The following is a 16,659-nucleotide window of genomic DNA, read 5'->3' as shown; positions in this document are numbered from 1 at the left end:
GGCAAAACTCAAGAGCCGTACCTTTAACTACTGATATACGGTTTAGACATCAGTCATAGGAACCTCGAAACAGAATTCTCAAACAGCCCAACAGTCTTGACTTTGACAATGGTTTCCTATCCACGGAGAAGCTAAAAAGACTTAAGTAGAATCCTGTTGTCTCGGTTACCACTGGGGTTACATTCTGGAACCTCAGCTGTCTCTCACTGCTTGTTCTCCTTGCTTCTCAGGCAACGCTCCCTCGGTCCCAGGTCAGTCCTGGTGTGGAATCCTATCTGTTTTGAACTCTGAACCACTTCCTTTCCCCCTAGCTTTATGCTGTAAAGTTTTCCTGTTTCTTTCTATAGAATAGTGAATTCAACTTCCCTATTACTATACTTATTTTTATCACCTCCCCCCTTTTCGGCTTTTTCTTTCATTTTGACTGGGGCAGTGAGAGGGTATTCTATTTGCTCACTAAATAAATGTGTGCTACTGTTATCTATTTAGAATATTTTAGATACTCTAATAAAGTGGTCAAGTGTCCTAACTCTGCAATCGCCCCAAAAGGCCACACACAGTGCGACTGATTGGACTTGGGAACGTCCCTAGGACAGCCTCAGCAATCACACGTGTGCCCATTAGGCATAAAACCAGGCTTTCAATGGGGCCCTTGTGGTTCGGCCCACTGCAGAGAATTTTCCGTCCCACCCCAGACATATCCCAGAGCTCTAAGAACCCAAAGAAACATCCTGTTAAAATGTAGATTTGAATTCAGTATCTGTCGAGATGGAAATAGAAATGCCCAACAGGGAGTCACCCTGGGAAGAATCAATTCAAGGCAGTGGCAGAAACTGAGTGAGGAAGAGAGGTGAAAAAAAGAATTCCTGTTGAAATGGCAAGTGAATTAGAAGACAGCACAAATTCTTTGAAAATAGAGCTCCTTCATGTCTATCTATATAAGAAAGGCAAAATAAACAATCTTGAGGCGAAAACAACAGGACTCATGCTTGTGGGGAGAGGGGGGCACGGAGATGGGGGAAAGGGGGAAGAGGGGAAAAGGGATGGGGGAGCCAACAAACCCAGGGACAAAGGAACAACAAGAGATCTAAAATCAGTGGCGAGAAGGTGTAGAATGCCTGGTGGGATCTGATCAAGTGTGAAGTGGCTGAGAGGAATGACTGAGAGCAGGGTCGAACATGGTAATGGAAAGAGGAGGAACAGAAAAGGAGATAGAGGAAAGCACTAGGAGGCAAAGGACATTTATAGAGGTATCAATACAGGCATGTATGTATGTAAATATATTAACATATAATGATAGGGATATAGGTCTATGTACATATATTTATATGTTAAGTATCAAGGAAACAAACGGACATTGGGCTCAATGTCCTTCCTCAACACAAGAACACGGTGTGCTAATAACCTGGCATTCTGTGATGCTCACCTTCCTGACATCATCCCTGAAGTCAAAATGGGTGCATAAGCAAATGTGGTGAAGAAAGCTGATGGTGCCTGGCTGTCAAAAAGATATAGTACCTGGGGTCTTAAAGGCTCAAAGATAAACAAGCAGCCATCCAACAAGGAAGCAACAAAGCCCACATGGAAGAAGCACACCAGCCTGTGTGATCATGAGGTGTTGATGGGAGCAGGTATCAGGCATCAGAAGACCCCAAACAAGCAATCATATATAGATGCAAACAAGGGGGAGGGGGCAGAGTGGAGATCCACAGCCCATCTGTAGACAATTGGACATCCCCTCACAGAGGGGCCACAAGAAGGGATGAGTCAGCCAGGGTGCAATATAGCACAGACAGAACACACAACATTCCTCTAGTCCTTTAATGCTTCCCCCCACCCACCCCCACCTCCTATCATGATCCCAGGTCTATCTTACAAATCCAGCTAGACCAGAACACGTACACTGGTACAGATAAGAGCTCTCGACACATGGATTCAGGAAAGATAAACCCCTCAGGAACAATAATACAAGGAGCGATACCATGAGGTAAGGGGAAGGTGGGGGGCAAAGGGGGAGAGAGGGGCAACCAATCACAATGATTGATGTAGAACATTCTCCCCGCTCCCAGGTCAGGCAACAGAAATGTGGGTGAAGGGAGACAGCAGATGATGTAAGATATGAAAATAATAATAACATAATTTATCAAGGGGTCATGAGGGTGGGAGGATCTGGGAGGGAGGGGAAAAAGAGGAGCTGATACCAAGGACTCAAGTAGAAAGAAAATGTTTTGAAAATGATGATGGCAACCTATGTACAAATGTGCTTGATACAATTATGGGTTGTTATAAGAGCTGTAAGAGCCCTCAATAAAATGATTACAAAGAAAGAAAACAGAGCTCCTTGTCCAACTTCCGTTCACTAAAACTATAGTCACACCAAAGGCAAATCCAATGCGATAGATCTAGACAATTCAAAGTGGGTGCCCCCAGAGGGCTTAAAGAACTCCAAGAAATGGCATCTTCAGAGACACCTTGTTAAGACGCTGGTTAACAAGCCTGAAAAGACAGGTGTAGAAGATAAACTCTTGAATAGTTTTAAACATATTATGTTGAATTAGTACGACTAAATGTGAAAACATTAAATTAAAAAAAATCCTTAACCAACAGTTCAAGCTCATATAGGCTCTCCTGAAATGCTTTAAAATGATTTTTTAATTGCTCTCAACTTATAAGGGCCCTATAGAACTGCTCAACAGGGCTTCCAAAGCTTTAATCTTTATGGAAGCAGACAGCCTCAGCTTTCTGCTTGGGCTGGCCGGTGGATTCCAACCGCCACATTCTGGTTAGCCAGTGAACACTTAGCCCCTGAAGTTCCAGGGCTCTGCTTTAAGCAGCAGATAATTTAAAAAAAAAAAATTTTTTTTTTTAAAAACACTGAAGTACATGTAGCTCAATACCTAGCCAGAATGGACATCTGGCGAGTATTAATGAACCGGCCACTATCAAGCCAATCCCTGGCTCCAGTGGACCCATGTGTGTCAGAGCACAGTGTGCTCCACAGGGCTGTCGGTGGTTTATTGGTCTGTCCAATGTAGGCGTTCAATGTAGGGGACCCGGGGACAAGTCCCACCTCCAAACTTTCAGAGGCTAGCAGCCAAGAACATTATTTGCAGCACCCAGGGGCTCTGGAGCTTATTAATAGCTCTTATTTATTGGGCGCATACTATGAACCAGATCTTGTTCTAAGTGCTTTGGATACACTTTCTTATTAAATTCTCACAGCAATCCTTCAAGATATTATGATTCCAATTGTGCAGACAAGGAAAAGGGGGTTGGAGTCGTTAAGTGATTTGATAACACGCGGTGAACAAGCCGGAGACCTCTGCGCCAATGATCACTCACTCCGAAAGCTGCAATGAGCTTACCAAGAAGCCTACCGCTGTTCGGCACCGCCTAAGAGGAGGATATATTCGGTACGGATGAAGGGAAGGAAGGAATTTAACTGAAATGTAAAGGAAAGGCTCAAAGACAGGCAGACCCAGATGAACCACTACAGCACGTTAACAGTGAGCCCATTGTATCTACCGTCCGCAGAGGATGTACATTCCCCTTAACCATCATCTGAAGTGTTTGAACAGACGCCCCACCCACAAAAGCCTTATTCAATGGACTGGAATCTCGAACCACAAGAGACTTCCAAAGGCGGGCGAAAATCACGGCCTCTAATGAATCGTGAAACCTCATTTGGGAACAAGGACAACCACTAAGGTTGTGTCCACTCTTACATGATGACAGTCATGATCAGGCGGGCCCTTTCCATAGAGTCTCACGAGCCCACTGACAAGGTACCATCCACTGAGCGCTAAAGCACTGGGAGAAGGCAGAGACCAGGGAACTCAGACTGCACAGCTGTGAGCCCCAAGTCTAACGCCAATTAATCTTTACATCTTCAAACAAACCATATCGCTAACAGTCTAATAAAACAAAAACGGACAATATAACAGGAGGTGACGTTCTTCATCTTCCCGGCTTAACATTCCATCATTACAGAAACCTCAGAACAGACGGAAAAGCCCCAGGATAATTGGGAAGGGCAGGTGGAGAAAAGCAACCCAACTCGGAAGAGTAGCCCTCTGCAGAGGGGCTGACCACCTTCGGAGAGCAACAGGTTGGAACCCAGCCTCATCGCACGGCTCTCTCCCAGCCTCAAGATAGCTACCCCTAAGGGGGGGGCTTCGAAACGCATGTGGGGAAAGTCCGTGATCTTTCCATTCCCTTTCCCATGGACTTTTTGAAGCCCCTCCCCATGCTGACAGGATTCCCTCCCACCCCTTCCATAAAGTGGCCTCTCTGTCCTGGGTCTCAGGACAAAGAATTGGGTCTCTACTCCCGTAGAGAGTTTTCATCTCAGAAACCCACAGAGGCAGTTCCACCCTGTCCTATGGAGTGGCTGTGAGTCAGGCTTAACTGGTGGCAGGGAGTTTTTGTTTGTTTGTTCTGAGGGGCAGCGGTCTGCTTCTGTGTGCACAGAAAGCCTGGAAAGCCCAATGGTGTAGCTTCCCCGTCCTACAAGGTGGGTCCCTATGAGGGGGGAATTGGCTCGACAGCAGTGGATTGGTTTTGTTAATGTAAGAAATGGCTTTAAGCCCATTAGTAGGCCACTGGAGATCCCCTTGCTGAGGGGTCTCGGGGAGGAGATGAGCCAGTCAGGGTGCGATGTAACAATGATGAGAAATACAATCTTCCTCTAGTTCCTAAAGGTTTCCTCCCTGCTCCCACTACCATGACTCGGATTCTATCTTGCAAGTCTGGCTAGACCAGAGGAGGTACACTGGTACAGATAGGAACTGAAAATACAGGGAATCCAGGACGGATGAGCCCTATAGGACCAGTGGTGTGAGTGGCAAAACAGGGAGGGTAAAGGGAGAATGGGTAGGAAAGAGGGAACCGATTACATGGAACTGTGTGTGACCTCCTCCCTGGGAGACAGACAACCAAAAAGTGGATTAAGGGAGACGTCGGACAGGGCAAGATATGACAAAATACCAATTTATAAACTATCAAGGGCTCATGCGGGAGGGGGGAGTGGGGAGGGAGGGGAAAAATGAGGACCTGGTGTCGGGGGTTTAGGTGGAGAGAAAATGTTTTGAGAAACGATGTATAAATGCGCTTTACACAATTGATGTGTGTATGGATTGGGATAACAGTTGTATGAGCCCCTAATAAAATGTTAAAAAAAAAAAAAAAGAAATGGCTTTAAGAAAAGCTACATGTGCAGCAAAGTGAAGGTAAGTGTAATAAGGGGGCTGTTAGTAAATGGGTGTGTGTTCAATCCTTCAAGGGGAGAAAAAAAACCTCACAGTCATTTCTGATAGTGACCTTAGACACAGAAACCCTTCTTTCTTCCGCTGAGTGGCTGGTGGGTTCAAACTGCTCACCTTGCAGCTAGCAGTCCAATCCTTAACCCACACCTTCATCACCAGAGTCCCTTTCGAAAGTGAGGGCAGGTGGTCTTAACACGAGGGGGAGTAGTGGTCGGGAAATCAGATGCTTGTTGGTCCAGAGACTGACTGAACGCACCCAATGTAACGAAAAATTTTCAAAGATTCAAAAGGACTTAATGCACTCATACTACACTAATTTCACTTTCATACCACCCACATGTTTGATTTTAGTCATTTTCAAGTCCAAGCCAAGGCAAAGGTTCAATTCAATCTTGGAAGACAACCTTCATTGGAAACTACTCCTGTTCCTGGGTTTTAAAGCTAGTAAAACAAAAATTCTTGTTTGTAGGCATAGGGTTTGCTCTAAGAGTGGACCAGAGAAAGGCTTAACTTTTGAAATTAGTGTCTACGTTGTCTGTAACATCATTTGCGCCATTTCTCAAGCAAGAGACTACACTAGTCCCTTAGGATGGGTCATAAAATTCTTAGAAAGGATGACAAACAAGTCTAATAGAAAGCATTTAAAGCACCAAACAGCAGGGAGGTTAGCATGCAGGTCCTGTAGCACTCAGGATGGTGATTCATCGTAGGGGACTGGGGGTAGAAGACAAATGGGGAGATTCAGACCCCAGCACAGCTCTGTTGGGGTGTCCAGCATAGAGCCTCAGGGCGGAGCACAGGGTCGTCCCTCAGTGACGTGGCTCCCCACCACTGGAGCAGGGGGAGGACTCCAGCGCCGAAGGGACGGAAGTTTGGGAGGCAAGCGGTGTCCCTTTCTACTAGCTTCGTGGCTGGAGCCCTCTCGGTGCAGGGCCCTCCTTCCTACAGCAAGTCTCCACCCACTGAACACAAGTTAGTAGTGAGCCGCCTTCATAAGAGACGTCTACATCACTTTGGACAAACGGTTGGTGGTGGCTGCCACTGAGCTGCTCTGGCTCACGGGAGGTCAGGTATGAACACTGTAGACAGTGCTTCCACGGGGCTTCAGTCTGGGCCCTTTCCTCCTGCAGCGGGTGTCTCCTGTAGGGGTTCAAATCTCTAAATGTTTGGCTCATAGTTGAAGACTTCACAGTTTGTGCCACCTGGAAATGAGCGATGAAGTGCTTTTAAATATTAGTAATGCCTGAGCATTTTCCTTCCATCTGTGTGTTCTTTATCACCAAACATGTACCCATTTTCTTCAGGCTCCCAAGTTTTATATTGCAATGTGAAAAGACAAATAAAAATGAATTGCAATATCAGTACAGGGTCCGTCAGAAAAGTCCTTTAGCCTGTCACATGTCTTTTCTAGAGGGGACTGGCAAGCTTCAATTATCAGTGAGCCTGGAAAGTTCTTCAACTGATTAAACTAGAAAGACCACTGAAAGCACTCAGCTAAACATCTTGAAGCTCTCCTAAGAACAGCAAAACTTCAAAGGATGATCCTGAAGTCATTACCAGAACCAGCCAGAGATCCAGTCAGAAATTAGCAGGCTGGGTGGAGTAGGGGATCCACGTTCTCATGCCAGGGCTCCGGAAGGGCTGCACACCAGACCAGGGCTCTCTCTACCTGCTCCTCCAGGAATTCAGAGAAAGGCCTGAATGGGCGAGCGGCCTCGGGCTCTGGTGAGAGACCGCCTTAGAGCCTAGGAGGAAGTGTGGTATTTGTTTTGGCTGAGAGCAGGCCTGGGGGATTTTAAAGGGAGCAGAGAAATGGATCAGATAAAAAGATGGCATGTGTGAACAGGAAGAAAGGCGGCCTGCCAGGCCCTCAACGCAGATGAGGATGTGCAACACTGGAAGAGGCCACAGCAAGGATTCCGAGGGATTGCTAGCAGGCTCTCCCCCAACTAACATTCAGCCCTCTATCGATTTCATCTAGCCCTTTGTCTGGCGTGTCAGAGGTGTAGGGCCGCCTCCTCCAAGGGGACATGACCGGGGCCTTCTGGGCCCCTTCTCAAGACCTGTGATTCATGTCTTACGGAAAATATTGAGAAATATTCCATTTGAAATGAATTCTGCTTTCACAGCATATTGTATGTTTCCGGTGTTTTTCTTCATTATCACTATGAGCATTCCCGTGAAAACAGAATCTTTGCTTCCCCCCACCCCACCCCCCCAGCATAACCATGGCCATCGTCTACTTTAATTTTCCATTCCTAAGGGGTCTGTTTAATGACATCACAATGGGCTTCTGGGGTCTTTCTGGCAATGGCATGGGTGCCCCTCAAGAGAAAACAAAACCCCCCCTGAGGCTAACAAAATCAGCTACCAGCCAAGGGGGGTGACCTCACATGGCACTGTTTCAAGTTTCCAGGAAGGCCCTGCACCAAGCTCCACCGACACCTCCTAGCCCTCCCGCCCCAGCCGGCTGGGGAGTCCTGAAACAGCACAGTTATTAGCCTGACAGTTTCGACCAGAGTGAACCCTGTCCATGTGACTTCAGCATTTCCAAAATGTCACCACCAACCCCCCCACCCCCACCCATACCAAAGCAAATTCACTGCCATCGAGTGGATTCCACTCATGGTATCCCTACACCCATAGAAACGCCTCCCTGCCAGGGATCTGGTATTGAAAGGGCATGACGAGAGCTGGTTTCTCTCAACTGTAAGCTCAACAGTAAAATGCAAAGGGCACTTTCAGAAGTTTCCATTACGATGATTCAGTTTCAGATCCTTCCCTACTAAAAGGGCATAGAGGTCGGGGATGGGGGGTGAAGAAGATGTTAACACTGCCTCCCACTGTACTGCTCCTCTCTTACCATCCTCTCCCGCCAGTGGCAACTAGAAGCGCCCCCTAGAAACTCAGCTGCCTCAACCCTAAAGCCCAACCCAGACTTGAGGCAGGAGTCACTTATGCAGCCCACACGCATGCTCGTGCATCATATGGTCTGCTGGGCCGCTCTAAACCAGCACATTGTAGTTCTCAAAACAAGGGGTGCCTGTCTTCGTAGTCCCCAGGTCCCAGTCTCCAGGGTCCACTCTTGCTCTGTAAAGCATCTGTGTCTTGTTCCTACCCTGGTATCCTGCCCGGAATCCTGTCCCTCCAGGAATGGAAACACACCTTGCTTTGGTTGAATGCCCAAGAATGAAATCCTGCTATTTAAGTTCATGCTTCCTTAATGTAAAGCCACAGGGCTGGGCAATCAAGAACTGAGCTCTGGAGGCAGGCACACCAGACAGACCGGGCAAACCAGGTTCTATCCACCTTCTAGCTATGTGATTTGAGGTGCACAATTAATCTCCTTGTGACTCATCTTCCTCATTTTTACCTACCGTACCCATTACAGTACCACGTAGGAGCTGACTAGATGTTAGCATTCATGGTATTAGTCATGGGGAGAACAAAGTTGATCACACTTGGTGCTGAGAAGGATAAATAGATGGTTTAGTCCCACATTCTACTGTGCTATGCTCCACTGCTGGAGTGAGACACCACCATGAACTCGTATCAGAGCCTAAGGGATGGCCCGGCACACATACGTCAGTGGCTGTCACAGGTGGCCACTGGTCTCCTTGAGCAAACTGCTTTGGCTCCAGGTCCTCATTCTCTCCTGTCCTAGTTTCATCAAATGGGCCAGGTACCAACCACCACACCACCAAGAAAAATAACTGTAGTTGGGTGTTCGGAAGAGATCAAAGCAGGCCAAGGGAAGCCAAAGATAAATGGCAGTGTGGGTTTGCTTTAGTAAAAGGCATTCTATTCTTTTAATACACTGGAAGGGGTGTTACCATCACATATCTCCAAGAATCATCATTCATGAATACAAAGCTCTCATTATGAGCAGAGCAATATGCTTGAATACTTCCTGCGGGGTGCACCGGTTACCGACATGGACTCAGAAGACAAGTTGGGGAGAGGCTACCAAGACAAACACACAGATACTCCTTAGAGGCCGGAAAGGAAAAGCCAGGTGCTGTGGAAAGGCGGATTTTATCTATGTTGATCTATTCAGCAATTTGCTTTTATGACTTATCCTACACATACTCCTGGTCTGGCTTGGGAGACCTGCAGACAGAAGGTTCCTTGGAGGCAACGCGAGACTTGTGTCATGTACTTTGGAGATGTTATCAGGAGAGACCGGTCCCTGGAGAAGGACACCATGCTTGCAAAAGTAAAGGAACAAGGAAAAGAGGAAAGGCCTTCGAGGACGTGGGCTGACCCAGTGGCTGCAACAATGGGCTCAAACAATACGAACAATCAGGTGCCCGACCAGGCGTCTCACTCTGCTGTACATGGTGTCCCGATGAGTCAGAAGTGACTCAACAACAACCACAACAACAACAGCAGCAGCAGCAGCACGTACCCAGTGGCTGAAGGGCATGACCTACCAGCCAATTCATGGGGCTCCCATGGTAGGCCCAGAGGCTCAACTGCTTTCTTAGGCAACTAAAACCCTTAGCTTCCACCTATTACTCATCAAGTGGCTTTTCGTGTATCATTTTTCTTTTTTTTTAATCCGTGAATTTTTTAAGTTCAGACTGCAACCATAGAGAAATCAGTTGATTTTACAGAATTCTTTGATTGTCCATTAAGCGGAGGTTTACATTTCAGATCAACTCGCATTCACTGGTCCAAACCCCCATCAAACCTCCAGTCGTCCCTTCCCTGCTCAATCCGCTCTTCCTTCACTTTTATTGTGAACGGCTGAGGGTTTACAGAGCAGGGAGAGCACATGTACGTCCAACAATCCACACACATTTTGTTACTGCATTCACTGCACCTCCCTCAATGTCCCCTCCTTTTCTGATGTGTGACAGTTTTTAGGATACAAATTCGATTTTAAGGTTTTGTTTCTAATATCCTACTAGTACTGCTAGTAGGTGGGAAATTTTGTGTGCCATACCATTTATATTCCATACTAAAAAATAAAAAAATTCCAATCAAAATAACTACCAAAAAGTCAGCTTTATAGCCTAAAGTTTCTTCGTCTTCTTAATCAGCAAAACCTAGATTTTGTTTTTAAATGACGTAGAACCCCAAGAATAATTTACCAGGACAGGGCAAGGGATCACAGAAATCGAATTAACAACAACAAAAAGGCATTCATGGTCGCGATTGCACGTTTCTTGATACTGAATTGTACGGTGTCTGAATTATGTCCTAATAAAATGGCTTTTTAAGAAAGCATTCACGAGTGATTAAATCATTTCACATTAAGTATAACTGACAGTTCATTAGTTTTGATTATATGAAAACAAACTCATTTCTCAAAATTAATTTCCCCAAATTTTGTTCCTATAGGAAGGAAGGGAAGGAGGGAAAGAGGAAGGAAGGGAGGGAGGAGGATTAAACTAACTCGGAATGTTCTGCCACTTTTTAAGGCCTCTAATCAGATTCCCAGTGATCTCGATATATCAATTTACCCATTTGCTCCCCAATCACTGCCAAAGCAAGCTGTCGCCAACAGTGCTTCCAACACAGCACTATTGACAGGCTCACCCCAGAACCGGATGGAACCTGCTAAAGTTCCAGGTGGATTAGGGGAGCCCTCAGTAACGTCCTAACAGAACGATCTATGAAGGAGACGCTGGCATGACAAAGACCGGAAATTAGTTGAAACGCCCCAGAGCTGGAGGAAGAACTACATTGGACAAGTCTCACCTACTTTTAAAACCTATTTAGGTAACAAGATTCTGAACTTTCAGCTGGCGCGGTCATGAGACTTTGTGGGTGGAGCACGGGAGGTGGTACTCCACATGTAAAAGGGACATGGATCATCAAAGGCCATAAAGGGTGACACAATAGGCTATTTTGTAAACTAAAACAGAAACAAAAAACTCAAATTCCTAGCACCCAGATGAGGGCAGGGTCGAACCTAAGAGTGAGGGTTGCTGAGACTGTCGCTCTTTCCCAGGTAGAAAGCCTCACCTTCTTCTTGTGCAGGGCCTGGTGCTTTAAAACTAGCTGACCTTGTCGTGACCAACCCAATGTGTAACCACTACGCCGCCGAGGCTCCTAGGCAGCTAGCTTTCTAGGATGGCCTCAAATGATCTCTGCCTCCTGGTGCTCACACCTGGAGAAGCCCCTGGATAACAACCGGTCCCTCTTCCCCTCTACTTTTTCCCTCCTTTTTTCTTTTAATTTTTTCATTTGTTTTACGTTTTCACTCGAAGGAAGCCAGGCAGCGTGCTGCAGACTGCCCTGTGAAAAAGCCCGCGTGGCAAGAACTGCAGAGGCCTAGAGAAAATTACATTCCAACAACCGCTTGATTGATTTCCCACACCGGTCAAGATTTAAAGCACCTGCAGCCCTGGTTCACACCTGGATGGTGGCCTCCCAGGAGCTCCCGGGCAAGTGAAGTCCCACCAGAATTCCTGACATGCGGAAACTGTGAGATAATAAATGTGGTCTAAAGTCGCTACGTTTTGGAGTGATTTGTTACTCAGCAATAAACAGCTAATAAATACTAGCTCTGAGTTTACTACTGAGAGCATCCTTTGGACAGTCTTACAACATACAATGGGATAAATATATCTGAAAAATCACTAGCTGTTTTCAATTGGAATTGTAAGTTTTTTTTAAAAACCAGCTTTCATCATTATTAATACCTCTACATTTTCCAGCCTTATCAAATGCTATAATGCATTCTATAACTATAAAGCTTTTCCGAGTGAAATTAGTTCGCTTAAAATCCAATGGCCTACTATTTGACTAGTATTTAACTATGTCCCTTGGGTCAACATTCAGCTAGAATCCCCATCAAAAAAACCCCAAAAACCCAAGATATACTTAACGTCTGGAAAATCATATACAGACACAGAAAAAGCCATTTCCTAAAAATAACAAATCAGGGAAGCTCTTTGGGTTAAAAGTTTTACGAAACGTTTCCTTACCTTGGATGCACTGAAGTGTTCCATCCTCCGCTCTAATTGTGAAAGTCTCACCTGGATTAACTTGGACGAGAATAACCTGCCAAAAGAACACAGTGATTTAAATTAGTGTTTGAGCGTCTGGGAATTTTCTTCAACATGAGGGTTTGTTACCTAAATGTACATACTAGACATAAAGTATGCAGCATGAAAGCCTGGATAAATACAAAACTCAGGATAGAAGCCTTTAGATACCGTTCAAATTCGAGGCCCAGAAAAAAAGCCAGTCATTTTCAAGTGAATTCTCCTTTGTTTCTTAGGACATGCCAGAACTAACATGTGAAAAATTAAACTCTTCCGTGAAAAGGACAACATCTTTTTCGCTTTCACCCATTTGGAAACCACAGTTAAGTTAAAAGACCAGAAACTATAAAGGAAAATTGCACCAAGCAATGAAGTTTTGATGCAACACTTCTGAATGGTGTTCCCACGTGTGCATTACTGAACTGGGTTACATGAGTCTATTGTGCAACAATACAGAGCAAAATATGTGGAGGAAGTATCTGATTATAAAACTAAAAAGCCACTGCCATCAAATAAATTCTGACACACAGCAACCTTAGTGTTTCTGAGGCTGAAAATATTTACAGACAGGTACGAACAATTGCTCCCTTAGAGAAGCTGGGGGTGGGGGTGGGGGTTGAACCGCTGACCTTGCAAGTTCAAAGTCCAATGCTTAGCTAACAGCACCATGAGGGCTCTGTCTCTGCCCACCACTGACCTGCTTAAGGCGGTATCTGAGCGTAAGAAGCAGCATCTGAGTCTAAGAAACAAACTCGCTGTCATTGAGTCGATTCTGACTCACAGCAACCCGACAAGACAGGGGAGAACTAACCTCGGGATTAGAAAGCCTCGTCTTTCTCACACAGGGTGACGGGTGGTTTCAAACTACTGATTTTGCAGTTAGCAGTCCAACGTGTGACATCAGGGCAGAGTTCAATAAAATAAATTAATACAACAAGTTGGCCCCACCATCGCTCAATGTTCAAGTCTATGGCCTAAATGCCAGGGTTTCGTCTCCTCAATTAGTCCACAGGACGTATTCAATATTAGAAGGCAACTTCCCCCTGACTGGACAGTGAGTGGCAATGACAATCGTCTAAGTAGTTTCTTTCAACGGGTCTCATAACTTTAGTTCTAATCATAGGATTACAAAAGGAAAAAATGCTCATTTATATGTAGAGACAAATAAAGGACACAATCCAAGCTTGAAAACAGTAGCTACTAACAAATCACCTGGCTGACGCCTTTAACTGACAGAGGTCGGTGCCACACATGTCACATGCCTTGCCCAGGTCCTCCCCTACCTTGGCACCATCAACTGACTGTCCCCCCACCAAACAACAATAACAACAACACACACACAAGATAGACAGTCCACCTCTGCTCATCACAGACTGACCTGCTACGTCTAATCATTGTTCGCAGCTTATCAAGTGGTATTTGAGCTTCCTGACAAATCAGATCCACCATTATATCTTCTCAAACAACAAAACGACCTCTTTTCTAGAATAAATCATTGCAGCTAAGCACGTACTTTATTGTGTGTCTTTCTCTATAATATAGCCGCTATATGGAAGAGCTCAGCGCTTAGCACAGCACCTGAATCAAAACCATTTCATCTTTAAGAAGCAAACGTTTACTATCCATGTCTTTTGCTTCTTCTAAGAAACATGGCTGGAGTATTAAGAACTTTTAAATCTAAAAAGTACACTAACTGGGGAGGAGGGGCCCCCAAAATAATTCAAAGGAAACGAAGTCCAAGTTTCACCTCATTATTCATTCATTTTTAAAATATTTTTGTCTTAACTTACTCATTCCAATATATCCCTTCCCTTCCCATACAGTTCTGTAGTTCTATCCCATCGGGGGTGGCTACACAATCATCAATGCTATCAACTCCCCTCACCCATCACCTCACTTCCCATACCCTTCAGGAACCCTCCTGTCAGTGCCTCTGAGCGGGCCTCCTTCTAGACTACCATGTACCACCAAGTGATCTTCAATGAACAAATGAACATAAGCAAATCTAACATGACCAATGAGGTATCACGCATGGAGAGGAAACCTTAAAGAACTAGAAGAGAGTTATGTGGGTCGTCAGTGCCACACCACACCTGGATTTATCCTCCATTCCCTGAGGCCCTGCTAAGAGGGACTGTCCAAGTGTCTTTCTGCTGGACTTTGGGTCTCGACCACATCCAGTCCCCTTCATAGCAATTTGGATGCATGTTTTCTGAACCTGCTCCCATCAACACCCCATGATCACACAGCCTGTGTGCTTCTTCCATGTGGGCTTTGTTGCTTCCCTGCTAGATGGCTGCTTGTGTAACTCCACGCCTTTAAGACCCCTCGTTATTTTATATATTAACTATCTCTAGGCAATTTATCCTGTGCAACTATAGCAATCATCTTTCATCTTTCAGTATGCAAATACTCACCAATAAATACAGTGTCATTTTAAGAGCCTTCAGACCTTAAGACATTAGATTATGTCCGTAAACTGAGTTCAACTGATGTTTTTTACCATAAAAATCATTTTGAGCGAGCTAACTTTATTTTTATAGAAATATGGAACATCATGGGATTATGATGGAATGAAGCAACACTTCATCGAAGGAGATTATTGATGTCCTTGTGAAATAAAATGTCTTTGGGCCAAGTCTAACATCACTGTAGTGAGCAGACACCATCTGCTTTTCATTTAAACCTCTAAGGATAGGCCTATAGTCCACGGACGGCTGTGGAATTAATTAATTGAGGAGCAAAAAAGAAACAAAAAAATCAATGGACACAAGGACTCTCATGTCCCCGATTTTCCTTGACGATCCTAAATTCATATACTACTCTCTTCCACCACATTCATGATTGTCAGACAATGTGCCCTGATCATTTTCTTTTGAAATTAAAACCCACTATTATTCTGGAAAATTCCAGGCAAGGAAAGGGCTTTCTGAATCCGTTTATGGTCCAGATTCCATTATCTGATTATTAGATTGCAAGGAAGCTGTCTGCCACCATTCCTTAGTGGTTCCTTAGTTCAAAGACCGGCCTGGAACGTCCACCCTCCAAAATCCACTTAGCATTTTCCCCACGCCCTCTTACAGGGGCCACCTCCTGACCCACAGCCTCCTTCTTCGGGAACAGATATGAGGGGTTTTAAGTATCCCACAAATACCTCTCTTCAGTTTCATTCCCGTAATTTTCACTGCTGCTGAGTTGTCATGGCAACCAGATGACAATCTACCGGGTTACCTCAGGAACCAGGCAAATCTCCTGTGTCCCAGTATCAATTTTTCTTAGTGAGAGTCAAAGTCATTATTTGAACAAACTGTGTTCACCTTGGCATTGAGACGTCTTAAAGGAAAGCATTTTATCATTTGCTGCTTTCCCTGTCAACAGAGATGAAAACAGAGTTCTGACGGACAGCAGGCCGATGATCAGTCCCTGACAACAGACAGGCATGAAACGGCAGCACCAGGCCTCATGGTGACGTCCAACAGGCAGCCTTGAGTAGCCAGAGTCACACCCTGGCCTGCTGGGTAGAGCTTAACCTTTTTTATTATTATTACAGAAGTCAGTCAGTCAGTCAGTCATTCGGTCAGTCACTCCCTTCCTTCTCTGCAGCCACAAAACACGCATCTGTTACAAATGCTCTTACATACAGAACGTAGGATCTCTCTGTCCAGACCACCTGCTTTGTTCATTCGCGACACACTTCCTGCTTTTCCACAGTTGGCACTAAACTGGTGAGTCCTGCCCTCCTCTCGACGCAGAAGGGGGGAAAAAACAATAAATGTTTTTCCTCCAAAATGTTGAAATCGAGCCATGTGAAGTCAAACGTCAAGCTACTATTGCTTCATCAGATCTGTTTCAAATCTTCGTGGTACCAGAACCAAGAAGCTTGAAATAAACAGCCAATGCATCCAAAGCTTCATGAAAAATAAAGAGCCCCTCTTCCAAAGTCCAAAGAAACAATAAGACAAGGGTTAGAATTTACACGATTGAACAAAAGGGTAAACACAGCACCCTGGGAATGTTCAAGTCCTTGGAGAACGGAAGGACGTGTTAACAAAACGCTCTTTACAGGCACAGATTGAAAACTAACTCAGGGTTTAGCTCACTGAAAAAAAAAAAAACCCTCACACTTAGTGCCATTGAGAGGATTTCAATTCCTAGGGGACCCGTAGTATCGGGTAGAACGGCCTGAGGCTGGAACTCTGTGGGAGTAGAAAGTGGGTAGCCTTGTCTTGAACCTCGGACCTTGTGGTTAGCTATGCAACCTAGGACACCACCGGGCTTCGTGGAAGAGGAAAATGAACGCTACTTTTGCCACTTAAATCCTGAGTGGATGATTCAACTAGAAGACCCGCAATATCTGGGAAGCAAATTCCTAATGTATTTGCCTCAAAGCTACCACC

General features: G+C 45.2%; 1 protein-coding gene across 4 annotated transcripts in view; it reads right to left on the bottom strand.

Annotated features, from left to right (window-relative positions):
* Positions 1–16,659, bottom strand: part of FNDC3B (fibronectin type III domain containing 3B) — a 365,496-nt gene that overhangs the window by 238,028 nt on the left and 110,809 nt on the right. For all 4 annotated transcript variants that reach the window (XM_045297448.1, XM_045297449.1, XM_004704080.3 and 1 more), the window contains exon 3: positions 12,203–12,278. In XM_045297448.1, coding sequence (XP_045153383.1) covers positions 12,203–12,278 — 76 coding nt within the window. The remainder of the gene's footprint in view (positions 1–12,202; positions 12,279–16,659) is intronic.

This window comes from Echinops telfairi, unplaced genomic scaffold (assembly GCF_000313985.2).
Source record: "Echinops telfairi isolate 266 unplaced genomic scaffold, ASM31398v2 ScPeMD7_7420;HRSCAF=8458, whole genome shotgun sequence".
Taxonomy (NCBI): domain Eukaryota; kingdom Metazoa; phylum Chordata; class Mammalia; order Afrosoricida; family Tenrecidae; genus Echinops; species Echinops telfairi.
Note: the sequence above shows the minus strand (reverse complement) of the source record. Positions and strands in the feature narration are given on the sequence as shown.